Here is a 27149-nt window from a genome sequence, read left to right as displayed (position 1 = left end):
TTTTGTTCTTACCTCTTGTCTTCCAAGGCATCTGAACGTTTCTCCTCTGACAGGTTTATTTCCTTGTGATCCATTTATTTCCACATGTTTCTCAGCCTCATTTGATAGGTAAGGTGCCTGTGAGTGCTATCCCTTTCAAAGGGTGTTTTTGTTAATGTTCGTCCCCTGGTAGCAATAATGGCTGATGTAAATAATAACTGCCTGGGTCTGAATGATGGCGATATTAGGCTTCAAGCACAGGCAGCCTCTTTTCATATCAATACCAACTCGGAGAGCTGTGGGACCACATTACGTAGCAGGGACAGGCTGGCATTCGGAGAGCAGAGGCTGATTTCAGCTCTCAGCAATGCCACCTTCTGAGCTGGTGATCCTGGATAAGTTGTTTCTCTTTTCTAGACTTTATTATCTTTATTTGGAGAAATGGAAATATTAATAACCACAATCATAGTTAATCATGAGAACTAAGTGCAATAACAGCTTTCACTTCTTTACCCATCTATCTCCAAGTAGCTCTTCAGGTCTTCTGGACTCCTTGGCCTATTCTTCAAGGAATTCATGCTCTGTGGCAAGATTGCTCAACTGCCACACCATCGATGTCTGGGCCCAGATAATTCTTTCTTGTAGGGGCGTTGCGGGGAGGGGGTGCTGTCCTGTACACTGTAGGATGTTTAGCAGCCTCTCCCTACTAGATGCCAGCAGCATGTCAACCCCAATTGTAACAACCAAATACATCTCCAGACATTCCCAAATGTCCAATAGACACAAAATCATCCTATGTTATAAACCTCCAGAGCCATACTGTTGAATAGCAATAGAATTTGAATGTTGCATGTAACTTTCAATTTCTTAGAGTCACATGGGAAAAGCAAAAAGAAACAGGTGAAATTAATTTTAATAATGTACTGTATCTAACTCAATACAGATGCTCCTCAACTTATGATGGGGTTATGTCCCAATAAACCCATCATAAGTTGAAAATGTTGTAAGTCAAAAATGCATTTAATGCAATTAACCTATGGACCATCATAGCTTAACCTAGCCTACCTTCAATGTGCCATGCTCAGAACACTTACATTAGCCTACAGTTGGGCAACATCATCTAACACAAAGCCTATTTTATATTACAGTGCTGAATATCTCATGTAATTTATGGAAGACTTTCACTGAAAGTGAAAAGCAGAATATTTGCATGGATACTCAAAGTGCACTTTTTACTGAATAGGTATCACTTTCTTAGCAGTATTGTAAAGTCAAAAAATCTGAAGCCCAGCTATCTTAAGTTCACAGTCATCTGGTATATCAAAAATAATATTATTTTAATATGCAACAAAATTAAACAACTGATGAAAGATATTTTATATTCTCTTTTTGTACTAAGTCTTTGACATTTGGTGTGTGTTTTACACATAGAACACTTCGATAAAATACATTTTAAAATTCAGTTCCTCAGTTACACCAGCCACTTTTCAAGTGCTTTAAGTACATGGCTTGGTGACTACCATTGTGGGCAGTGAAGATCTAGAGATAAAACATCTAGGGTCATCTTTGTCCCTAGTTGGTGAATAGAAATGCATGTGTAGAGAAGAGGCTCAGTAAATATTCAGTTCCTTTTATTTCTTGTTGCTCCCTAGGGGACATTTGGCAACATCTGGAGGAGATGTATTTGGTTGTCACAGCTGGATGCAAGGGGCTATAGTCACCTAGTGAGTAGAAGTCAGGTAGGCTTCCATCGAGAGAAATAAGGTAAAAACCTCTTCTGGCCAGTATTGGGCATTTTTCTGCAGTGAGTTGAGTGTAAGCCACAGTAGACAAGTGACTAGTTAATTAACATTAAGAGGACTCAGTCTTATTCAGGCCCACCAATGCAGAAAGCAGACCTCTTCTCACATCCCTCCAGCAGTTCAGCCAGGACTCAGGGGGTGACCTGGACCTCTGAGCCCAAGAGGAGACTGACAGTGTCCAGTCTGGAGGCCAGAGTAGCTGTACTAAAGGTCATCCCCAGGGGCAGATCTGACCTATTTGTCTTGGACATGACCAGTGCCCATTGTCAATTTTCTACAGAGAGAAGGGTTATAGGACAAGCCCTCATCTGGAGTCCAAACTGCATTCCTTAAAACTGAGGGACCTTGAGCGAATCACTCAGCCTTTCCGAACTTCACCTTCTTCATTTATGAAATAGTAAACTTGATTCTCTGTACAGCCAGGCCCAATCATGGTGAGGGCTAACAGAAGAAATGGATGCACTCTTTTTTTTTTTTTTTTTTTTTTTTGAGGTGGAGTTTCACTGTTGTTACCCAGGCTGGAGTGCAATGGCGTGATCTCAGCTCAGCAACCTCTGCCTCCTGGGTTCAAGCAATTCTCCTGCCTCAGCCTCTGGAGTAGCTGGGATTACAGGCATGTGCCGTCATGCCCAGCTAATTTTTGTATTTTTAGTAGAGACGTTGTTTCACCATGTTGACCAGGATGGTCTCAATCTCTTGACCTCGTGATCCACCCACCTCAGCCTCCCAAAGTGCTGGGATTATAGGCATGAGCCACCGTGCCCAGCCATGGATGCACTCTTAATCCAGCTCCAGGTTTGAGGAAATATTGAACACAATTTCCCTTATTATTCCTTTATTTCCTGTGCACCTCATGTTAAAACTCTCTCTTATTATTTTTCTGGAAATTCTTTAAATCAGGCTCTTGCCATAGTGACAGGATTCAGGTCATCATACACTCCCTGGGAGTGCTTTCCAACAGCCCCTAAAGCAGCCTTCCCAGGGACAGCTCCACTTGGACCCAGGTATAAGAAGTTTCAGCCTTTGGGAGAAAGCTGTGTGGGCCCAGACACAATGATAAAGCAAGGCAGCAGGGTCCCTAGGATCATGCCCTGGCCCTGTGAGCTTGGACACCCTGAGGCCTCAGTGACCCTCCAAGGGAGCAGATGCTCAAGTTGACTGATGGTGTGAGAACAGGAACCAGAGGCAGGAGAACTGGGTGAAGCTCCAACCTGAACAGCCACCATGAGGGGAAAATGCTTGGTGGAGAGAGGAGGAAGACAGGCAGCAGAGGCAGGGGCACAGCCTGCCAGGAGAGAGGGGGCAGCTCTCGGAGACAGCAACATTGGGGATGTCCAATAAGATTATGAAAAGAGAAATATAACAAGTCTGTTACATGCTTCTTACATGCTACGGAATGTGCTGAGTTTCACCTCATTAACTCATTTAAACTTCCCAACAACTCTCCCAGAGAGAGTACTATTAGTATTCACGGTTTACAGATGAGGAAACCGAGGCTCAGACGATTAAAAATCAGTGAACTCTGAAATGGTGAAATTAGCATTCAAACCCAGGTCTCTCAAGACAGTCTGTAATCATACTATGCTCTGTGCCCACAGCTAACATTAGAGAGCATCTATTCTGAGCCAGCCCTGGAAAATACTATGGCAAGATGGTTCATCTGAGAGGCTTTGCACCATAAATTTTCCCCATTTTCATATCTGCAAAATGGAAATACTCATAATGACAAGTTATTGAGAGGAATCATGAGATAAGAAACTTCATTATCTTAGATTTGTGCTGTCATTATTTTGATCCTAAACCCATCTTACAGATGAGGAAATTGAGGTTCAGAGAGTGAGCAGCAGGCAAGCTGACCATTGGTGAGATTCAGGCAGGCTGAACCTGGGCCAGAATGTGACTGGTGACTGGGCCAGCACTGTGGTTCCTGAGAAACGGGAGTGATAGAGGAAATAGGTGAGAGCCCATCAGGACCTCAGGCCTGGGGCACCTAAAGGGCCAGATAGAATTCATGAATCAGGGCTCATCACAGATTTAGGATATAAGGTGGATTTGGATGGCTGGACATATCAGCATGGCAGCCCTAGCTCCTGCAGTGACCCAAGCCTAGAGCAAGACTGAGCACTGAGATGCTGAAAGGTTGTGGCTGTCCCTGAGCTTTTGACCTGGGCATCCTCTAGTTCCCCTTGACCAGTGCTTTGGTTGGTTCTGGAGTGCACACAGGCCAGGGCTCTGCCAGCAGACTAGGGGCAGAGGCCACAGCTGGAGGCCAGGGGGGCAGGTGACATCCAGGAGCCAGGCTGATCATTGCAGGGTACCCTCCTCAGGTCTTCTGGGCAACTGCCTGTATGGCTGTAAGGCTGACACTACAGAACGGGGGAGGAGGCAAGCCCTGGGTCAAGTGCATTAGGATACTGTCCATATCAACAGTCTTACAACAGATGCTCAAAGCTTGACACCAGGCTACTGGTACATCATTCCAGCTGCCGTGTTCTGTTGCCAGTCTCCCCACTGAATCAAAAGGCTTAATGCAGAAGAGAGTTGTCACATCCCCTGTAGAGTGTTCTTTAGGAGGTGAATGTTTATGCTTCTTCAAAACAAACATCTAATCAGGGAGTATATATGACTGAGGCTCTCACTGTACCTTTTTCTCTCCGGGGATATTCTCCTTAAGGCAAGGAGAAATCAATCTCCAGTCTTCCATCCAAACTGCTGTTAAACTCAGATTCAGAAGCCCAGCGTCATCCTTGCCTTCTCTTTCTCCTCATCTTCAGTATCCAATTTATCACTAAATCTGATCAGTACTGCCTCTGAAATCTCTCCTGAATCTCCGTCTCCTTCTTCCTCACTGCTACAGCCCATGTCTAGGACTCATAAGGTTACTGTCACAGATTCCAAACTGGGATCCAAGTCTTTATATCAGTCCCTTTCCAATATTTACTCCCCACTTAAGTCAGAATGATAATCTAAAAATAAAAGTATGATTCAGGCCAGGTATGGTGGCTCAGACCCATATTTCAGCACTTTGGGTGGCCAAGGTAAGTGAATTGCTGGAGCCCAGAAATTCGAGATCAGTCTAGGCAACATAGTGAGACCATGTCTCTACAAAAATAATGTTAAAAAAAAAAAAGCCAGGCATGGCAGTGCATGCCTGTGGCCCCAGAGAATGTCTGTGGCCCTACTTGAGGTGGGAGGATTGCTTTGAGCCCAGGAAGTTGAGGCTGCAGTGAGCCATATTCATGCCTCTGCCCTCCAGCCCAGATGACAAAGCAAGAGTCACTCTCCAGAAAAAAAAAAAAAAGAGTCTAATCCTGATTAAAATGCTCCCAGGGCTCCCCTTGTGCTTTGGGATAACTAGCCTGAATCAAAAGCCATTTACCACCTAGTCCCTATCCCTTCTTTAGCTCTCCAATTTTATTTCCTCCTCAGCATCCTGAACCCCATTCACACCGATCATGTGAGTGGTACCTGCCTTCTCACACCCTTCTGTCTTTGCTGAGATGTTCTCCCTCTATGAGTTGCCTTAGTCACCCTCTAGGATCAAGTTCAGACAGTTTCGTCTTTGCAAAACCTTTACTGGCCCCCATTATATTCAGATTGCGCCCAGAGATCATCAACAGGCTGGACCAATTGGCACAAAGATCAGCAACCCCCTCCCCCAGCCCTAAGCAAAGTTTTGTATTAAATGTGGCATACATTCAAAGTATGAGCATGTTTTCCTGGAACTGTTTGGTTTCTGTCAACTCTTTCCCTGTGCCTAGTACACATTGTAATGCTTATTCATTTGGCCCCATGCATGAATGATCTAATAAATGAGCAGATGGCTGACATCGATAGAACATGTGCCAGGCATGTGATACTCACCTCTGGCCCTGCTTCTGCCTCCAGTCTGTGATGGTTCAAGTACCTCACTCTGTTCACCTTCTACCATTTTGTTAGGCTGATCGTGAGTCACTGAACACTAGTTTTCAATCCAGTATTTCAACTCCAAGCAGACTCACCTGCCAAGCTTCCTGGAGACTGAGTCTCCAGAGCCCTTGAGTGGAGCTCCCCCAAATCTACTGGGACTGGTCTTCCTGAGCCCAGTGTCTGGCCTGGGCTCGTATGGTGTTGCCCCAGGAGAGGTGGGGCTGGGGGCAGGAATTGTGGGCAGTCATAGGGAAGACCCTCTCTTAGGACTCTGTGCCAGTGTGGTGAGTGACATCTGCTATAACCACACTGACCACCTCTTCTACCCTCCTCACCTCCCACTAAGAGCAGAGCTGCTTTTCCGTCCATCCTTTGGGAAGGGGAACAGATCAGCCTTAATAAAGAACACAGTGATTCAGTGTTCCTGCTTTCAAAAGCCAAGGGGCAAAGGCTAGAAGAAAGAAAACATGTCATGGTGGATTTGGCTGGAATCTCAACAATCAGTGCCGTGCTTGCCTCTGCTCATTTTATTACCATTGCAAGGGTTAGTTGCACTAATCTGAATTCCATGCTGCGTGTTTACTGGCTCCTCTGTCTGATCTTGCTCATGCTTCCACTAATCCTTCCTATAGATTGCCTGCTTTCTCCCGTGCCCCTTGTCTCCTTTCCACGCACTCTGATGCTAGCAGCAAGCTGCTTATTGCAGAGGCATAATCTGGACAAAGCTGCCCCAGATGGGCAGATCTTTGCTTCTCCTCCTCTTTCCTGTCCCTCTAATTCAGGTAATACAGTCACCCCTTAGGGGATCAATTTGGCCAGAGTTGGTTGGAAAGAACTGAATTGCTTCTGAGTATGAGCCTAGGGGAGCCTCGGCCTCTGGTGCACCCTGCTGTGCAGTTCAGACAAAGGAAACTGAGACATATTGTCCTTCCAGAAGCCTTATGTTCTGCTCAGTCCACAACTAAGAAGGAGCTCCCATTCCTCTTTCCACATGCTGTCTGTCCATTCAGCTGTGAACCCTATTAGAGTTTACATTTCACTTAGTGAAATGCTAAGCTCTTGCTCCTGCTTGTAGCCCATCCCCAGGCCGCTTCGGTCATGACTCAGGTTCACCTGGTCTTAGAAGTTGAATTGTGTTCCCAAAAAAGGTACGTGGAAGTTATAACCCCAGTACCTGTGAGTAGAACCTTATTTGAAAATAGTATCTTTGCAAATGTAATTAGTTTAGATAAAGTCAGATGGCTGGACCCTAATCCAATATTCCTGGTGTCCTTACAAGAAGAGAAAAGCACGTAAAGACAGAGACTCATAGGGAGAAAGTCATTGACAACAGGGGCAGAGATTGGTGTGATACATCCATAAGCCAAGGAATACTAAGGATTGCCAACCACTAGGAAGAAGCAAAGAAGAGTTCTACCACAGCCTCAGAAGGAGCATAGCCACGCTGTCATTTTGATTTGGGACTGCTTGATTCCAGAATTGTGAGAGAATAAATTTCTGTCATTAAGCCACTCAGGTTGTGGTCATTTGTGACAACAGCCCTAGGAGATGAATGCACTTGGCAATGCAGTGATCCTGAGCACTGGCCAGTGGGCAGTGGTTGAGCTTCAAGGGCTATGCCTTTAAAGTTGACAGACCTCAATAAAACCTTGGCTAAGATCTGCCATCCAGAGAATCCCTTTGGCTCATCCCATCTCCCCTGTTGACCATATTCTACATTTGACCCAGACATGTCTCCACTCTATAGCTCTGACCCTTCCTTTCTTCGTTTGATTTCTGCCTTCTCCCTTTACATAGTCGCAGCATCTGCTGTTGGTCATATCCTGGTCTTGGCTTTGCTTCACAAGCCAGGCTGTGGTAACCTGTTCTCAGTGTCCTGAGATTACATGACCTGCAGACCATTGTGCTGGTCTCTACACTAGCTGCTCCTGAGAAGCCTCTCCTTGTCCCATTGCTGCCCTGGGACTGCTGTAAGCTTCACAGGAAGAAATACGGTCAGTTCAGTGTGACCGCAACTCTCTCATACCAGCTGCCTGAAGAAGTCTAAAGGGACTATCGCTTTGCTGCAGGGCATCCTAAAGAGTATGTGTTATTCTTCTTACATCTGCTCTTCAGACTAAACCCGTAATCCCCAGCGCAGGTCGTGGTTGCTCTGGTCTGAAGCAGCTAAGCAGCTTTGAGCCTCCTGGGATCCAGGCTCAAAGCACAGATTCCACAAGCAAGGAGCCAGTACTGTCAGTGCTGAGATGACTCACCCTCTTCATCCTCATCAGCAGGGCAGTCTGGACCACAGGAAGTCAAGATGGGGAGGGAAAAGAGAAGGCCACTGAGTGTTCACAGGAATGCCTCTGATGGGTCCCATACCACTGATGACTTGTGGAAATCAAGTTTGTGGTCTAGTTTTGCCTAAGCAGTTATGCATGCCCTTTCCTGTACACAACTCTGTGTTGGCATCCATCACTCAGCCCTGATTTTTAGTTTGCACTTTCCTCTCTCCTTAAGTAGTGAGCTCCAAGACAGCAGTGTTGTCTCGTTACCTCCCATGCTCAGCACCTTGCTATGTATAGCCACTATCATCAGTATAATCCCAGCACTACTCAGGTTGGGCAATGTCCAGGGCTTTTCTATGAAGCCAAGGGTTCAACTGGTGCTAATGAGACAAAGATAATGGATAGAGTCCATGTGGAGGTCACTGGGCTTTGTCCAGTTATTTCCATGGCCGTGGACTAAATTTTATTTCTGAATAAAATGTAAGCCACACTTGTGGGCAAGATTGACCCTCACCGTGGACATAGACTGACTGCCGTAACACTCCTAAAATCAAGCCGTAAGTTGACTCCCAATCTCTGCTTTAGCTTTGATGCCTACTTCAGCCGTATCCTGGTTATTAACCTTGACTGCAGCCTGACACCTGACCCAATCTACAAAGTATGCCCGATACCTGGTTTCTTAACCTTATACCTAACTCTAGTCATAGCTTAATGTCTTAGTCTTATCACAGACAGAATCCTCTCTCTACCCCAGCTGGGTCCTGGCAACGCTCACAGGGTAGGCCTCTCCTGGGCACAAGAGAAAGTAGCTGAGGTCATTGGGAGGTATAAATGGATTTTCAGCTCACCAGTGGTGAAACCTTTAAAAGGGTATGCCTTGGAAGGGGTGTGTCAAGAATGACTGTGTCTGGCATCACTTGGGCACGACTGCTCTTAAATCAGTCTGTTATGCTCTATTTCCATGGATAAATAAGACACTTTATTTATAGAATAAAGGAGTTTCCTTCCATCCGGCAGAGGTTCTGTATTGGAGTCTCATTTAGCCATCTTTCCTGGTGTGTGTAACATGACTGAACTAGAATTTGACCTACACAGAGCATTGATAGTGTAAAACAAGGTCTACCTGGAAACATAGATTCAGGAGACCAAGCAAAATCAGCACTTGAGGAACAATTTATCTGAGTGGCCTGAGTGCTTTCAAACAATCAATTAAAGCTATTCCCATCTCACAGGGTGCTAACCTCCATTCAAGGCTGAAAACAAGGGCAACTTCTGTCAGCAGTATTTAGCAGTTTTAGTTGTATAGGCTCTGATGAAGTGAATTCTAACCTCTTAGGACTCACTGGGTAATATTGAGGAGTCTGGGATATTAGAAATGTGTGTCTTTTTTGCACTTAAGAGTACTCATTAAATGGTTTTCCACAGCGAGGGCAGAGCTATCTTTGAAAACCCTGCATCTCTGTGGCGTTTTCCAGCTACTTAACATTGACTCTGAGTTAAATTGTGACTAAAAGCAATTACTGTCATATGATGATTTGAGGCAATTTATTTATTACTTGAGAAACATCCTAGGTGATGTCACTTAGAAAAATGATGGAATAATCCTTCTCAAGTGCTCCATTATCAACCAGATCTGGTGAAGGAGGCACTGCTTTGAGGCATAGGGGGGTAGTCAGCAATTTAAAGAAATTAGTCACAGCGAGATCAAAGAATGAATATTGGAGACAAAGCAGAAGAAATTCACCTCAATTTGAACAAGACTTGTCTCTTTATGGAATTATATGGGATGGTTTGGTTGCTAAATATCAAGAAAGGTATTATAGAGGAAGCCCAGAAAGTAATAATAAAACTAAATGCAACGTGTGGAAAGCCTGGAGGTGGTGGTTGATGTACAAGGAAAGTGAAAAGAATGAGGGAACTTAAGTGAAAAAGGTCAAGTTTAAATATCATTTGAGCAAAGTCTGTATAATTTGGCTCATGTAACAAGATTCACATGACATGTTCATCAATCCCTTAGATATTAGAATAGGATATGTGGGTGTGAGGGCATAAGGGGAGATCATCTTCAAGAAAGATGCATGAAATAGAACTGCATGATAGAGCAAGTAGCAAACCCAGCAAAGGCAGGCATCAATACAAAGAGATTTTAATCTGGCTAGTCAAAGGAAGATGCTAGATCTAAATATGGGTCTGCTTCTTTATTCCAGATATTTGAGAAAAGACAACCACATTTCTCTGCTGAACAGTCTCTCCCCCTATTTATTAGAGAGATGACAGAGTAGTGCAATAGGTTAAAGAGAATAAACTCTGTTCTAGACAGCCAGGGCCCATGTCCCAGCTCTCCTGCTTGCTACCATTACTTAGTCTCTTGGAGGCTGTTTCCACAACTCAGAAATAGGTATAATGAGAGGACCTGCTTCGTAGGCATATCAGTTCATTCCCACATTGTTGCAAATAGCCAATACTGGGTAATTTACAAAGAAAAGAGGCTTAATTGGCTCATGGTTCTGTAGGCTGTGAGAAGCATAGCAGCTTCTGCTTCTGGGGAGGCCTCAGGAAGCTTCCAATCTTGGCAGAAGGCAAAGGGGCAGTAGGCATCTTACATGCCAGGAGCGGGAGCAAGACAGAATAGATGGGTGGTGGTGGTGATACACACTTTTAAATGACCAGATCTCGTGGAAGTCACTCACTGTCATGAGGACAGTACCAAAAGGGATGGTGCTAAACCATTCATGAGGGATCCAACCCCGTGATCCAAGCACCTCCAACCAGGCCCCGCCTCCAACCTTTCCCCACCTTTCACCAGGCCCCACCTCCAACCAGGCCCCGCCTCCCACCAGGCCCCACCTCCAACCAGGCCCCACCTCCAACACTAGAGATTACAGTTCGACATGAGGTGTGGGTGCAGACACAGATCTAAGCCCTATCAATCTGGCTGTGAAGATTAAAAGAGATACTATATGTGAAGGGCTTGAAACAGCAGCCTGGATTGTAGTAAAGACCCTACTGTGTTACCTCTTTATTGTTCATTGTTAGTACTTCACATGTGGTCAGATATCCTGAGCCTTCTGTTTCCATCTTCTGGAATAACCCAGTTTTATATCAGGCTGTCCTGAAAGTCAGCCACAGTTTATCCATGTTGGCCTTGACTTGGCTAAAGTCAATGCAGTACTGGACATTCTCCCTGACTTACAAGTCCAGACACACCTGAAAAGTGGCAAAGAGACTTGTTTATAAGAAGCCCATGCTGGTCTTTGGCCCATTTGATGTCACATCCATCCTTCACTGTTGCCCTATGCTCCTGGGCATGCAGGTGACCCCTGCATGGGACCCCCATGCCAACTGGCTTCTGGGTTTGGCGAATGGGAGACATTAATAAGAGATGGTAAAGCTGGAGGAAGGGAGAAGCCTTCTTTCTCCTGAGTTCAGGCCCCTTCTTTGGCAGTGACTGTGTCTACTCCATGGCTTCAAGTCTTTGGATGGGCCTACCAGAGTTTCACCTCTGTTGGGTGATCCTAAACTCTGAGCTCTGAGAATTCCACCACCTCTTTTTATTTCTCCAGTCTTGGCTGTGCAGTGGCTTCCTGATATTGCCACCCTCTGAGTTTCCCACCCTTGTCTCCTAATCCTGGTGTCCTAATAAGTAAATTTGCTGTTTTAAAAGTTTGAAGTGGTTTCCCTTTCCCTGGTTGGATGCTGTCTGATGTGAAGCAGTGCTGGCTTCTGGTGATTATTTCTTACATTTTTAAGTGGTAAAGGCAGGGGTCAGGGGTGGGGGGGGAAACCTGATTTAATCATCTAGCCTCTATATTTTTTTTCCTGTATCAACATCACACTAGCGTCAAGTATCTGAAATACGCATTTTTTTCATTTTTTTAAAAAAGTCAGCAACAGCATTTGTTTCTCCCCAGGCTTCTCGCACCCCTCCTGTTTGCTACAATTTCAGTCCTCAAAGACTGCCAAAGTAGTTCATGATCACAATTACAAATACTCTCAATGCCTTGGGATGCAATTTGTAAAGTCTAGAGGCTTGAATCTAATGAAGTATCCAGATGCTCTCCTGCCAACTTCTTTTCTGTCTTGGACTTTAATTCCATCTTAAAAATAGTCTGCCATCCTGAGAATTTGTTTCCAGTAAAATCAAGAAGGTTTATGGTGCTTACCTGACTTTAGAAGAGCCAGAAAGTTGCCCAGCATCCTCATCTTTTCTCTGTTATCTCCTCTTGGCATAACCCCCATAATCAGAGATGCCTGTAATGCTCAAAATCTTCACTGGCATAGAAGCACCAGCTTAGAGTCAGGGTTTCAAAGGTTTTCCCTACTGGGTGCCAGACACATGCAAAGCCAGAATAAAGACAGAGAAACTCTTCAACAAAAGAAGTAATTAAGTAGACAGGGGTAAACTGCCAGCAAAGTAAGATTTGCCTCTGATAAACCACACTGGGGATAATATGCCTTTGGATAGCTGAGAAACAACTATATGTTTTAAAGAGTGCAGCTTTTAGGAATTGTATCTTTCTTTCTTTACCGTCTATAGTGATCGCCAGCATGGGTTATGCATCCACTGGGATTTACTTGGTTTCATCAATTGCAATTAGATGTTCTCTGTGACTCCTATTTTTGCTCCATATCTTTACAAGGGAAATTCTCTGAAGTAAAGCTCTAGAATTGGACCTGTCACCAGTGAGAGCACTTCAGAATGAATCATTAATCTCTTGTTGCCAAATTATGTTTTTGCTGCCATTAAGTCATCCAGATGTATGCCTGATAGGAGCCTTGCCTATATGAGGAAAGTTAAGTGAAGCACTCTGGGGCTCTGCCTTTATCCTGAGGATTGGATGAACTTAGGCAGCAGATGACCAGGAGGCATTGCCCCAGCCTGTCACCTTCAGTTAGTTCACAGACACAAAAGAATCCTGGTACTACCCTGGAACCAGTGCCAAGGTCACATCATCACTGTGCCCCATATGTGAACAGTTCCTCAGCGTTTATCAAGCATTTTTCCTTCCATTATTACATTTGATTCTTAGAAAAATCTTTGTGTGAACTTGGTATTTGCTCACTATTTCATAAATGAGAATATCAAATCACATTGTAGTTAACAGGTTTGGTCAAGGTCACACAACCCATTACTGATGGCATTTAGATGCAAGCTTGCAAATTTCCTATTTGAAACCTGATGCTTTTGACCAGTCTTATAAAACCATAGCATCTCAACATCAAAAGGGGCATGAGAAGCCTTGTTGTCCCTTCTGCTGTAGGGGGAGCACAGGATGTTCCAGCCAGCTCTTGTCCTTGTTGATGACACACTCCCCTTCCTTTGTGGGTGACCTAGGGAGGTTGAGGGTGAGGGGCCGGGAATGGACTGCTTGGGAGTCCATGGCTCTAAAGATGATAGGGGAAATTGCTCTCACCAAGAGTATGAGTATTACTGGAATTAAGGGGCATCAAGTTGAAGTGAAAGATGATGTCAACAGGCAAAGAAAATGGTCAGCATCCTGTAGATAAGACATCCTCAGGGCTTAGTTATGCATCCAAGAAGTTGAGATGAGAACAGAGACACAGTGAGCAGGTGAAACAAAGGACTGCCTCTAATGCAGGACTGTGGAACTCTGATGACCTCATCATCTCTCTATACCATGATGTGGCATTCAAAGGGTCTGGGCTTTAGCGTTGGCTGATTAGCTCTTATTCATTCAAATGTTTCCTGTATTGATTCCTAATCTACTGCCATCACTTCTACCCAAATGATGCAGCTCTGAGGTTTGAAATTAAAGGGAACAAATCTACTCCATCTTCCCCAATGGCCTTATGTCCATCTAAAGGCAAAAATTAGGTCTCATCTGAATCTTCCCTTCTCTAAGATGAAAAATCCTGATTCTGAGTGATGTACCTTAAAGTCAGTAATCTCTGGATCATCATGCATCTCAATCAATGTGCACCCGAATCATGTAGAGACCTTGTTACAATGCAGTTGTTGATTTAGTAGGTCTGGGGTAGGGCTCGAGATTCTGCATTTTTTTTATAAACTCCTAAGTTTTGCCAATATTCTGGTCGATGGACCACTTATTGAGGAGCAAGGCTCTTGGCCTGTCTTCACTCTGGGGATCCCTGTTGAGAGGTTGAGTTCACAGCTGGACGGGACTCACCAGAGTGTTCTGGCCAGTGCAGAATAGAGCGGGGCAGTGCTGCCCTTGTTAGGTCTCAGTAATCCTTGGGGAAAATCAGCTGGGAGGGTTGCTGGGTAGCCTGAGAGGAGGCAGCAGAGACAAAATATGGCAACTGGACCCTATGTATGGAGCTAATATTGAGGGAGAGAAGTAGAGTGTATTAAACCAAGAGTCATGCCTTGGGCACCAGGTTTGCATGTGTAAGAGTAGAGAGGTAGCACTTTAAAAGCCAGATTAAGACTCTAGACTGGAGCTAGGAGGAGATTGCATCCTTAGCCATCATGGAATTTGGGGGAAAAGTAGACAACAGGATGCAGCAGCAGCTGCTTTGAGAAAACTGGTTCAGCCTTTGGAAGTGCTCAGAGCTCAGAGGACAAAGCTGGCTGGGCTGTAAGGTCAGATTTGCAGCCTGATGTTGGAAACAGGAGTTTCCTGTCATTGCAAACTGAATTCACAAGATTATTTTTGATGATCACAACATAGGGGACTCAAGTAGAGCCCTAAAGCTTCTCCAATTGGAGAAATTTATCATCTGGTGCCTCCCTCGTTGCCAATTCTGATTTGCTTGGCCTATTCTCAGATTGGGTCGTCTGGAGGGTAAAGATGAGGAAGATGCATCCAAATCCCTCTTCCTTCTCTCGGTTCTCAAATTCCCAGTCCCTGCTTAATAAACAGAAGCCACCCAGAGTCAGAGATAGCCCTTTAGGCTGATACTAAGCCTGACTCTCATGAAAAGGGTGGACTTGGGGTAAAAGTAGCATAGGTGTTATCCTACTGAAGGGCTTCCAATGGGATAGCCTTCTGAAAAGCCCCTTTCGATTTTGGGGCTGCTGAGTCAGACAGATAGCCTTCTATGTGGACCTACCGCTGGCATCTGTGGGAAGCCCACCACATTGCCAGGAGTCCCGTCAGTAGCCAACCCTGATGTGCTTTCTAATGACTCCCATCACAGATCACATTCTGCTCCACTGAGCTTTTAAGATGTAATCCCTGTGGACACACCTGCCTCTGCCACAAAAGCAAGATTCTCCCATTCTCTGTCCATCCCTCAGATATAGAAGCCACATGTGGATGCTCTCTTGCCTTTAGTCCATTTCCTCTCTCCCTGTATGACCTTTGAACCCTGTCAACACACTTCCACTATGAACAGAAGCACAAATCTCCAGAGACTAGGGCAAGTTCCCCTAGAGAGTGCCAAAGGCAAAGCTGGATTTGTCCTGTCCCAGGGCATGTGCATGTTCCTGTATCTGATGTCTGGTTGGACCAGCCAAGCATGGATTTTTCTAAAAACCTCACTGTGTAAAGTCTGTGATATCAGCTTTGCTGCCTATTGGCTGAACTCATTGAATTTGTCTAAACCGTTGGGCTCTGCCCTTTCAGACAATCCCCTGGAATCCTGCGAATGTTCTTCTGTGGCCCTCAAGTATGTTCTATTGTAGGTTTATGGTCATTGCTGAAGGTGCTTCTATTTAGGAACATCTTAGAATTCTTTTGGGAAAAGTTTTCTAATGCTCACCCAAGATATTCACTTTCCATTGTGTGTGGACTTGATTCTACCCTGGGAACAGCCTTTGGCACAGTTGATCATGCCCTCCTTTCTAAAACACTCTCTTCTCTTGGCTCTAGGATGCTACACTCTCCCAGGTTTACTTCCAAGCTGTCTGGTCACTCCTGTTTCCCATGCAGGCTTATCTATCTCCCTCTGCTCACTAAATACTGCAGACCCTCGAGTCTCTATTCTAGGTCTGTTTCTCCTTCCACTCTTTATTCTCTCCCAGGGTAATTTCATCAACAGGCCCTCATGCTTCAAATACCATCTGTGTGCATATGACTCACACATTTTTGCCTCCAGCTCTGACCTTTAATTTAAAGCTCCAGATCGCATTTTTGACTACATACTTTTCTGGAGTATATCTCAAGCTCAAGTTGCCCCAGATATATTTTCCCCCTAAAGCTCTTCTTTTTCCATTGTGTCTGTAACCCATAAACATTACTATCATCCACACTATCATGCAAGCCGAAGATTTGTGGTCATCCTTGACAGTTCTTTCTCCTTTATTCCCCATATCCAATCCATCAACAGATTTTATCTATAGCTATTTCAAGTAATTATCTCTTTTATCACATCTTTCTATCTTCGCCATCATCACCTGAGTCTGAGCAACTGTCATCTCCCATCTGCAGTGGTCTCAAAACTCATTTCACCAATCCACTTCAGTTCCGCACAAAAGCTGGAATTATCTGTTGAAAATACAAATCTGACCATATCATTGCTCCTTGAATAACACTTAAATGATTCCCTGTGTTCTTTGGGTTAAAGAACAAAAGCCCTCATTGTGGCTAGTAATATCCTGTGTGAACTGATTCACAATGCCCTCTCCAGCTTCTTTCTCATCCTTCCCTCCTTGCTTTCTTGCCCTGGTTATACTAAATTTCTTTTATTTTTAGTACAACAGAGTGCTTGCCCCATTGCACAGCCTTAGCCAAGACTATTTCTTCTGCTGCTCCCATATACTGCTTTCATGATTCCTTTACCTGGTTGTAGCCTGTCTTCCTTTGGAGGTCACCCCTATTAGCTGCTTCCTCCAAGAAGCAATTCACCTTTTTTTAAATTATGCAATATCTATTTACAAGTGTTATGTGCTTCTCTGTTCAAACCTTAACAGGGTTCAAGTTTGCTGTTACTTATTCTTGATTTATTAATTGTATTCCCCTACCCCAAGTCACCACTAATTGTAGACTCTGAGAGCAGGAACTGTGCCTGTTTTGCTCACCACTGTATCACCAAATGCCTGGCCTATGATCACTTACTGAAGGAGCGAAGTATGAGTCTCATTAGACCCAGCTCATAGTATTGTTCCTAGAGTAATAGGATCTTCTCTAGGTGGTCTTTGCCTTTGCACTCCTAGTCTCTAGAACAGGACCTGGTAGCAGGCACTAAGTAAAATGAGGCTGTGCCAATGAGTGAATGCTCTGGAGACAACCCTTCCTCCAAATCTAAATAAGAAGACTCTATCAATATGGAGGAAATTGGGATCTGAGATTTTCTCCTTCCTTTATGCTTGCTACACTGTGGATTAGCCACATCTCAGAAATCATGTCTCACCTGGTAAATGGGGGCTACATGAGAGCTACTCAGAACCAGCCCCCCGCCCTGCCCCCAGAACATCAGACCAGCCCTGCTAAAGAGATGGTGGCCAACTCTTTCAGGAATTCTCTAGGCTATAGATGAGCAAAGTCTGCTCAAGCAGCCCTGGAATTTGTTGAGTTGGTTTTGCCATTAGCTTGTGAAAGGAATGAATAAAATTCCTCAGCCATAAGTCCTTCTAGGAACAGAATCTCTGACTCTACAGACAGCATAGTTTAGCACACAGCACATGGGCACTCAATGGCAAGGTAATGAATGAGTGAATGGATAAATAAAGCACACAGCTGTGGTTCACTTACCCTCATATTATGTTATAATCATGTTAAGCAGAAGTGAAGAGGAGGGAGGCCTGTGCTAGACACTGGCATTAGAGAGATGAATAGGGTGACTTACCATTCTCACTAGAAAGACTTGGCTAAGCAAACCCAACATGTCTAAGTTACAACAGCTTGGGAAAAGTGTTCTGAGAGAGGAAACATTTAACGCTCTTAAGCTAAAAGAAAGGGGTGCATCAGTGTGCTGGAGGGCTTAAACATCAGTACATTTGGGGAATCAGGACCATTGCTTTTAGGAAGCAGCATTCCTTAAACTCAAAACTCAGCTAAGTTCTATGAACACGTGACTTTAAAAAAGAGAAAACTCAATTTGCTTCCATGAGAACAAATGTGTGTGGGCAGAGACGTCATCCCTTTAGCTAAACACTAAGCAATCACAAACATTTAGGGAGCCCCTATTACCAGTCAGTCTGTGCTAACATGGGAAAACTAAGATAAACGAGACATAATCTTGCCTCTGAGGAGTTTGCAGACCACCGAGGAGACAGATGTGAAAACAAATAACTAATAATATTGGTGCATTGTAGTAAGAGATATTGTGAGGCATGTGCAAAGTGTTATAAAGTGTTAATATAATTTAGAGAAGAGGAAGAAACTCTCCCAGGGGCACAGGCTCAGGGAAAGTGTATTGGCTAATGAAGAATGAGCTGATGTGGATGTGGAAGAAAAAAAAAGGAATGGTTTAGGAAAAGGATGGTTTGGATATTAAGCTTAATCACACTTAAAGGCTTGCACCTTAATGGTTGGCACCAATGGGAATATGAACAGAAGCAGAAGGAAATTAATTTAAGGTGCTGGTAACCCCTGGAATGCTCTAGAATGTCTGAAACAACAAGTTGCCTCTCTAGTACATAGCATGAAGATACTGATTTAGGGCATTATTTGCGTGCTAACTTTGGTATGACATAAGCAGAATGGTTGCTGTAGGGAGAAGGGATTGAGGAACTAAGCAACTTAAGAGTTGAATTCGGGGTTTCTGACCATTGAGGTCTAAAACTAGAATCAGAAAACCTGTGGAATTCTGGCCCTGATCTTCATCAGCCATGTGACTTTTAGCAACGTCCCTTGGTTTTCTCATCTATAAAATGGGAAAACCAGTATCTGTCTTTGGGAATGTTTGTGAGGACTGACAAGGCTAGATCAGTGAAATTACCCAGCACAGGGCTGAGGATATAGTAAGTGGCCAGTTACCTGTTTCCTATACTGAGGATTGTGTCAGTAAGTTAACACCTGGTAGAGCATGTTGCATTAGTACTAAATGCTAAAAATGGAGTTGATCAGATTTAAGTGTTTTTTTGAACCCAAAGTGTATTTAAGTTCCCTTGAATACACAAACTTTTTACCCTACCATTTATTTCATATAAAGAACAAACCAAAAACTCTTTTTATCTTTAAAAATCCAGTTATTTAAATTGTGTTGCCCCAACATCAAGCTGTTATTTTCACTGTTTACCTGAAAGAATAAAGTAAGGCTAGATATAATTCCACAAGCCTGGGAACCATTCCATGGTTTGATCCTAGGGACAAAGCAGCATGAGAGAAAACATTCTTAACTTGATTCGCCTTAAGGAGAAGGATGCCCTAACACATTGCCTAATGAGAACCTTGGGCAACTCACTTAATTTCTCTGCATGTCCGTTTCTTCATCTCAAAAGAATCTCATGATAATCCCAACCTAACAAGAACTTGATCCTCAAAAGATATTAAATGGGACAATGTCTAGGATACCCTTAGCACAGTGCCTGGCACATAGTTAGCACTAAACTAAAAGAAGCTCTTATCATGATGATTATTTTCTAGTGACATGTGTGGGCCCTTTCAACACTGCTGTCCATCTCTTTCCTCTCCTAGGTGCCTCCACCCAGAATTCTAACACTGTGGAGCCAGAGAAGCAGGTGGACAACACCGTGAAGATGGCTGGCGTGATTGCCGGCCTCCTCATGTTCATCATCATTCTCCTGGGCGTGATGCTTACCATCAAAAGGAGGTGAGTCTCTGTTGCTGCCCAGAAGACTCTGCTGACCCGAGGTGACCCCAGCATGGCTGTGTGGCCAGGTTTTTGCTGTTTATCGTTATCCAGCAGGGATCTTCTGATATAACTATTGAGGTCCTGAAATACTTGGGCTGGCTATGGTTCATTGTGTGGCTGTTGGAAGGGTACGTGCTGCCTGAGGTGGCCAGTTTCTTCAGGGCCTGTGATCCCCATGGCTGGGCCACCTCTATGTACTGTGGGATTCCATGTATCACGAAATGAGTCTCGTAGGAGTTGACAGCTGTGTTGTAATCAATCATGTCATCAAGACAGCTTAGGAGCCCCAGGAACATGGGTGAGCCCAGAAATACAGTTGCAGAAAGTAATGTTTTACCATTCTCACCTCCATTTGCCCTGATTTCCATTGGTCAAATAATAGCATCCCAAGCTGCCCTCTGCTTGAGAGATAAAGCCCACAATGGTGTGAGAGTTCCCAATAGAGTCCTATTACAGGTTCTGTACTCTGCCCTGTCCCACAGAACCTTCCCAGCTGGGTTGCTGCTGCTTGTCACCTCTCAACAACATGTCTCCCTGGAGAAAACCAGCTAACAGTTTTCTCATACTGTGTGTTTTCTCCAGTTGCATTTCTCATGAAAGCATACATGCAGATTCCTCCCTTATTTCCAAGATTTATTACACTAGCATCTTCTGTTTAAGGATAACACAATGAAATTACAGAGAGGGAAAGAAAATACCGAGGATGAACATCAGCTACCACTGTCCACAGGATTTACTGGTTATTCCTCTAAACAGGGAGTCTTAAGGGGCTACTCCCTTAGCCCCTGCCTGCTACCATGTTAACACACCTACTTCCCACCTCCATGTCTTCTCAGTTTCAATGCCAGGACCCCAACTTTGGTGTCTACCTTCCCACTCCTCAGTCTGTCATAGCAAACAACACATTTATCCACATTACAATACTATTGGTATATTGTGCCCCGCTCCCAGGCACAAGAGTCTTCTACATTATTAACCACACCAACACCTCAGCCTGAAGCTCTGGGTGTGCTTATAATGGAAGTAACTATAAAGTGAGTCGTTTGTGTTCATTTTAACCTCCTCTGAGTATCTTCCTCATCTCTCACGTCTATCAAAACTGTCCGTCAGACCCAAGAACAAGGGCTGGGAACTTGCTTCCATCTGTAGGATAAAATCAAATGTGTTTCCCGCCAGAATAAAGGGGAACAATACTCCCAACAAGTAATTCCAGCTTCTACCTTAGGAACCACATGAATATAAAATGCAGAGTTTTTTTTTTTAAGCAATATCTCCATTTCCAGCCACCAGTGATTTAGAAATACCAGGGTCCCCACTACACATGCAGTCAATCCCCTCTTGGCTGTGCAAGCACCAGGGTGTCCCTCTGTCTCTTTCTCATGGTTCTGCTTTGGATCAGTCATACCTGCCTCTGGCCAGGACATCATACTGTGAGGACATCTTTTCTTGACAATTTTTTGTCTTGCCTCAAGCTCCCAGCAGGATAGCTTAAGAGCTAAGGTTCTCATCCAGCTACTGATTTTCTGGTTGGAGAAACTAGGGGTAAGAAAAGGAGGTACTATGTTAATATTGGGGGTGAAGAGCCCTCAAAGGGTTAAGGACAACCCTGCATTGTCATATCACCATCATCACTGATCACACACGGTCACATGATATGTCCCAGTGAGTAATCTGCTGCTATTACATGGGGTAGAATATGACTTTTGATTTCTCTGGGGGCAGTAAGCACATTGTACATGTAAGATCATTGACGTATTTCTTAGAGTGACAGGTGTATCTGAGGCAGAGGTGAGTTTGGGATTGTCTACCCAAATTAATGGAACTGGATACTTCTTTGATAGACTTGAAATTTTCCTATTCTTTGCTACCGATTTGTAAATCAGATAGGCTTTTCCAATTTTGCTCTTTCTAAAGCCTGGCTTTACCCACGTCACCATCATCTGTGAGATTGTGAAGAAATTTCACTTCCTTCTCACAGCTATTTCTGAAATGTGTGACTTCTTGGGAGGGAGGAAAAGGCTTTGTGTTTCCAGGGTGGGAGCAATTATAAAGTGAGTCCTTTGTGGTAGTTTTAACCTCCTCTGAGTATTTTCATCATCTTTCATGTTTATCAAAACTGTCCATCAGACCAGACATCACATGATCACCATTTCTCCCCAAGAGGCAAAACCTGGGCATCGCATGTTGGGGAGTGCAAATCAGTGCTTACATATACAGTATCTTTTGAAGAAAATAAGACATTTTGTTGGCCTAGTTGATGGGAACAATTTACAAACGGAGAGAAAGAGCGAAATTGCACCTAGGCCTGCACTCTTTCCATTAACCTACAATGTCTTCCTGTGTCTAGAGATGGCCCAAAGGACAGTGAAACTCTTTGCACCTCTTCTGTCCCCAGCTGGCCCAGCTGCAAATATATATATGTGCATATATATGATATATATATATATATATATATATATTAGTATATACTACACTGACCAGTTGAGTCTGTTACCAACTTACTGTTGGCCAGAATACCATCTACATCTACCTGAAAGGAAGATGTATTCAAGTCAAAGAAACTTCCAAATAACAGGCTCATCACATAGCTCAGGATCCTGGTGTTAACATCTTCTCAGTGTCCTGTGATCACCTACAGTGCTTGGACTCAGAAGTTCTCGGAGGCTAACACCTGCTACACCCCCTCCACTTAAGCTTAAGCTTGTCTGGGTCTTTTCCATGCATTCCCTAGGCATGGACACAGTTGCTTTCTGGTTTTTGTTGTTGTTGTTGTTGTTGTTGTTTTGTTTTTTGTTTTTTTTTTCCTGTTCCTAATAGATTCAAGTGACTCAAACTCTCCCTAAAGCTATAGCCACAGATGTTTTCAGCACACATAAGATGTCCCCAGTTTTTCCCTCTGGAGGGTTTGTGATCATTGACCTTAGAGCTTCCTTGCCACTCTCTGAAGATAGTCCTCATCCTATTAGGGGTTCTTTTGTGACACAGAACTAGAAGACAGGCAGAGAATGGGCTTGAGATCCAAGGATGAAGGGAAGGTTTTAATGAACAAAAAGCTAAATTAATTTACATTTAGCAACTGAAAACAAAACAGAGAGAGGAGGGAATAGAAAGAAGAATATCAACAAAACCTGAGAGGTGTTTTGTTGTGGTTGCTTGGTTTTGTTTTGCAACTAGGGGAGGGAGATCTTGAGAAATGAAAAGCAGAAAGGGATAAGAGATGTTGGTGGGCGATTTAAATAGAGTTCTCTTATAAAGAGAAGAAAATTAAAGTTTAGAATTCTTTTTGCATTACCTTTGGCTGTTTGAACTGGGCTTTATTGAATGTGGAGCCATATGGAATCAGGATTGCACGGACATACAAAGGATGATATGAGCATTACAAGAAGGGATCCTGGAGCCCCTCACTGACAGACTTAACTACCATTGTGCTTTTAGCCACACCAGATACAAAATATCTACCCTTATGCTGTCACCAGATAGTGGCTCTGTCTTTTTCTTCTGGATCTGTTGATCATACCTAGAGCTCTGAATGTTCTATAATGAGTACCCCATGTCATTATATAGTAAAACTTACCTCCTTGTCATGAGCACCATGTTAAGTCCTGACCTAGAGAAAGACCTTTCTTATTGACTCAGCACAGCAGTCCTGATCATCTTCATTCCTGGTGTTCTCCCCCTTTCCTCTAAAGCCAGTAATCAAGAGGTTGCATGACCAATTCTATGTTTTCTTAACTTAATACCGTGGAGCACTGTGTGCCTTTCATGCAAATTAAAATGAAAAGATCAAGTCGTATTGCCTTAACCAGTATGTCTCCATAGTTGAAGGTGTTTATTAGCCACTCACTTATGAGAAGTTCTAGAATTTAAGGTTTGCGGAGTGTGGAATTATATGTATGTGCACACAAGTTTCATACAGTTCAATTTTATGCCTTCGGACACACTTCCTGGAGTCTGAACATGGCCCCTTAAAGCTTAAAGCATGGGCAGGCATCTATGCACAGGGAAACACCAAAGGCAAGTTATGCAGGACTTTTCACAAGTTCCACACTCCTGAACTTGTCTGGGTCCCACACTAACCTGTCCATCACATTTTAATTTTCAAATGAGAACTAGGAAATTTTAGGGAGCTATCTTCAAAGTTGGTGCCATCCAAGGTTCTAGCCAGACCCTATCTCCTCCCCTGCTCCTCTGCCCAACTCTTCCTGGTCCAGCCTGAACTTTTTGCCAAACTTTCCTTGCCTGTCCAAATGGAAACTTTTGTTCCAAGAGTGTATTTGGAGTGTCTTGAGTATAAATACGAGTGTCTATTCTGAGATTTTATATGCATCTCTGGTTATACATCAATTTTCTGTGACTTGTACCTGCCTTCCAGTATCTCCCAGTCTAATGGATGCACACCTTGTAGCTGTGGACAAAGAATCAGAAAAACCAAACCCAAATTTTTAGTCCTGTTTATTTGCTGTTAATCTTGGAGAAGCAACTTAACAAATCTCAGCCTTTGCTTTTCCTTCTATGAAAGGTAGCCAGTTTTATGGGGCTATTCTAAACATCAAATGAGCTAATTATTGGAATAGGCTTTGTTCCCTGAACCTGCCTAAGGAATTACAATGCACAATATCTACAGAAACATTCATCTCCACATGACCATCATCTGTACCAAGCTAGCTCCAAACCCATTACTAATATGCTAATGGCAGGGTTGCAATCAATGCTCACACAGTAACATAATTTGCATCATTTTCCATTTAAACTGCAGCCATATTCTGATTTTAATCTTCCTAATAATCATAGTAGGGTAGGTCCGTTGCTTGTTTGAAAAGAAGAAACTGAAGTGCAAAGAGGTCATGTGAGTTGGCAAAGGTTTTGGGTAGAGCTGATATGGAAACTCAGTCTCTGTATCTCCAGAGCTTGTGCTGCTAACTTCTACTCTGTCAGTCCAAGGAGACTGACAGAAAATAAGCAAATCTTGGACTAAGAAACATGGGCTCAGATTATTTTCCTCTCTGGGGCTTGATTTTCCCAATTTCACTATATTCTTCTTTTGTGCATGCTGATTCCCTGAATGAAATGTCCTGAGATTTCTCTTGACCTACAAAGTTCCTATCATGCTCCGACTCTAAGCCTCTTGTCCTTCCAAGTAGGACTCCCAAGTGTTACCATCTCAGCAAAGCCTTCCCACCAGCCTCCTACCCCAGGAAGATTCAATGATGCTCTTCTGCATGCAGCCACTGTGCTATACACACAGGTCTGCATTTGTGTATTTATCACACTGCCCGGTGGTTGTAGTTTTGCTGGCCTGAAGATGGAAATGGCCTACAAGGAAGGGGTTCCTTCTGCTTCAGTCCCCTCTTGCTAGAGCTCCATTATCCATATCATCTGCCTCTGGACATCTACCTTGAAAATCCCTCAGGTATTTCATATTCAAAGTCAAAATCTTTACCTACTCCCCAATCTTCATTCACAGGCACTACCTCCTATCCCATCATCAAACAGATGGGAGTCCAACACCCTGGGTTCTTTACATTTTCTTGATCACATCTTCTCTCTCTCCCTCTCCCTCTCCCTCTCTCTTCCCTTCTCTCTGTCCACTATCTTTTCCCTTGGTCAGACCTATGCAGCCCCATTGCATGAGTCTCCTCACTGACCTTCCTAACTGTGCCCCACCCCTCCAACCTATCCTCCACACTGAAGCCAGCATCATGTTCAAAAATAAAGCTTGTACTCTCAAACCTGTCGTCTGAAACCCTTCAGTGGCTTCTTCTCCATAACCATGGTTCATGAGTGGAAGTGAGGGAAGAAGCACCTAAGTCAACTGGGAACTTTGTCAAGTCGTGCTGTCTCCCGGCCCCATAGGGAAACAAGTTTCTTAGTTTTTCTTGGCTTTTTAGTTTTTTTCTTAGTTTTTCTGAAAAGTCTCCTAAAGTCTCACCTCTACTCCATAAGTTTTGCTTATGAACTTTCTTCTTCAATGCCTGTGTTTCTCAGCTACATGTGACCAGCTATTACCCATGTTTAAGGGCTAATTCAGTAGCCACTTTCTCCTGTAAACCCTTCCTGACCTTTGATCTAGACCAGGAGTCCCCAAACTACGGCCCGCAGGCCGCATGCGGCCCCCTGAGGCCATTTATCCGGCCCCCCTGCCGCACTTCAGGAAGGGGCATCTCTTTCATTGGTGGTCAGTGAGAGGAGCACAGTATGTAGCAGCCCTCCAACGGTCTGAGGGACAGTGAACTGGCCCCCTGTGTAAAAAGTTTGGGGACGCTTGATGTAGACAGAATCTCTTCACATCTGGATCCCCTCTGTGAGGACCCATGCTATTTTCTGCCTTTGTATTCACATCGTATTTCCCCTCTAGACCATCAGCTGTGTATTCTGATTCATCCTCATCGCCAATGTGCCTTGCAAATACTAAGAATTTCCTGAAAACATGTTGAATGAGAAAGCCCAGTGGAATTAAAACAGATCAACTCTCTATCTGTTGTACAAGAGAGCTTCAGTCAGAGGACAGACCTAAATGTCGACCTTCAGCATCAATGGTGCGTGCAGCGAGTCCTGTGGTAGGAGGGTGGCGAGGCAAGGCTGGAGGGCAGTCTGTGGAAGATAGGCCATGGTCTGAGCCTTCAGAGAGCACGTTGTCTACCCAGAAACAAAACAAAACAAAATGATGAGGCAATCAGAAAAGTGAACTCAGGCCAAGCTAAAAGAGGCAGTGCATAGTAGTAAAGGGTACTACACATCAGAAAACTGAAATGCAAGCAGAGTTTAAGGAAATTGCCTGGAATCACATAGCTAAATGGCTGAAGTGAGTTCCAATCTGGACAGTCTGATAATGGAGTCCATACTCTGAAACATCATCTACCCCGGTTTAAATATAAAACGACCTGCTAAGATACCAAACTGTATGACATAATTTTGAGTAATTTGTTGAGGTGGGAAAAAGGCCCAAATGCCCAAACAAAATGTTTCATCTTCTGTTCATCCTGTTCTAAACTGCTCCTTCCTCTACACCTGAAAATGGAATCCTGCTCCTTCTGCTTGCACCCAAGTGGGCAGCCATATAAGCTAGGAACGTGGAAGTCCTCTCCCATATACTCACATTTAATCACCTGTTGATTTTGTGTCTTAACCACCTTGCACACTGACCTGCCTTCCCCAGCCCCATGGCCATTGCAAAGGAAGCTCCCAGTATTTCTTGTGTTGGCCAATCAGTGATTGTGTAACCGCAGTCACACTGCCTTTGACTTTCTCCTCACCCTCCTACTAAAATTATTCATTGACAACAAATATTTGGCCATGTAATTTCTTGGGTTTTCCTTATGACCTATGTACAGGACTGAGACCAAGCTCCTCAAACTCTTTGGGAACTAGCCCTTCCAACATCTTGCCATTCCCACTGCGTTAACCAACCCACCCAAACCACAAGCTCAGTTCCATCTGCCTAAAATTGCCCTTTCCCTCTCCTCCATCTGACTTCTTTTTTACCATACCACTCAGGCATCCCAGATTC

General features: G+C 44.0%; 1 protein-coding gene across 15 annotated transcripts in view; it reads left to right on the top strand.

The window, feature by feature from the left end:
• PTPRT (protein tyrosine phosphatase receptor type T) overlaps positions 1-27149 on the top strand; it is a 1134111-nt gene that overhangs the window by 943138 nt on the left and 163824 nt on the right. For all 15 annotated transcript variants that reach the window (XM_039479697.2, XM_039479693.2, XM_039479696.2 and 12 more), the window contains one exon: positions 19465-19600. In XM_039479697.2, the coding sequence (XP_039335631.1) occupies positions 19465-19600 (136 nt within the window). The remainder of the gene's footprint in view (positions 1-19464; positions 19601-27149) is intronic.

The sequence above is a fragment of the Saimiri boliviensis genome, chromosome 9 (assembly GCF_048565385.1).
Source record: "Saimiri boliviensis isolate mSaiBol1 chromosome 9, mSaiBol1.pri, whole genome shotgun sequence".
Taxonomy (NCBI): domain Eukaryota; kingdom Metazoa; phylum Chordata; class Mammalia; order Primates; family Cebidae; genus Saimiri; species Saimiri boliviensis.
Note: the sequence above shows the minus strand (reverse complement) of the source record. Positions and strands in the feature narration are given on the sequence as shown.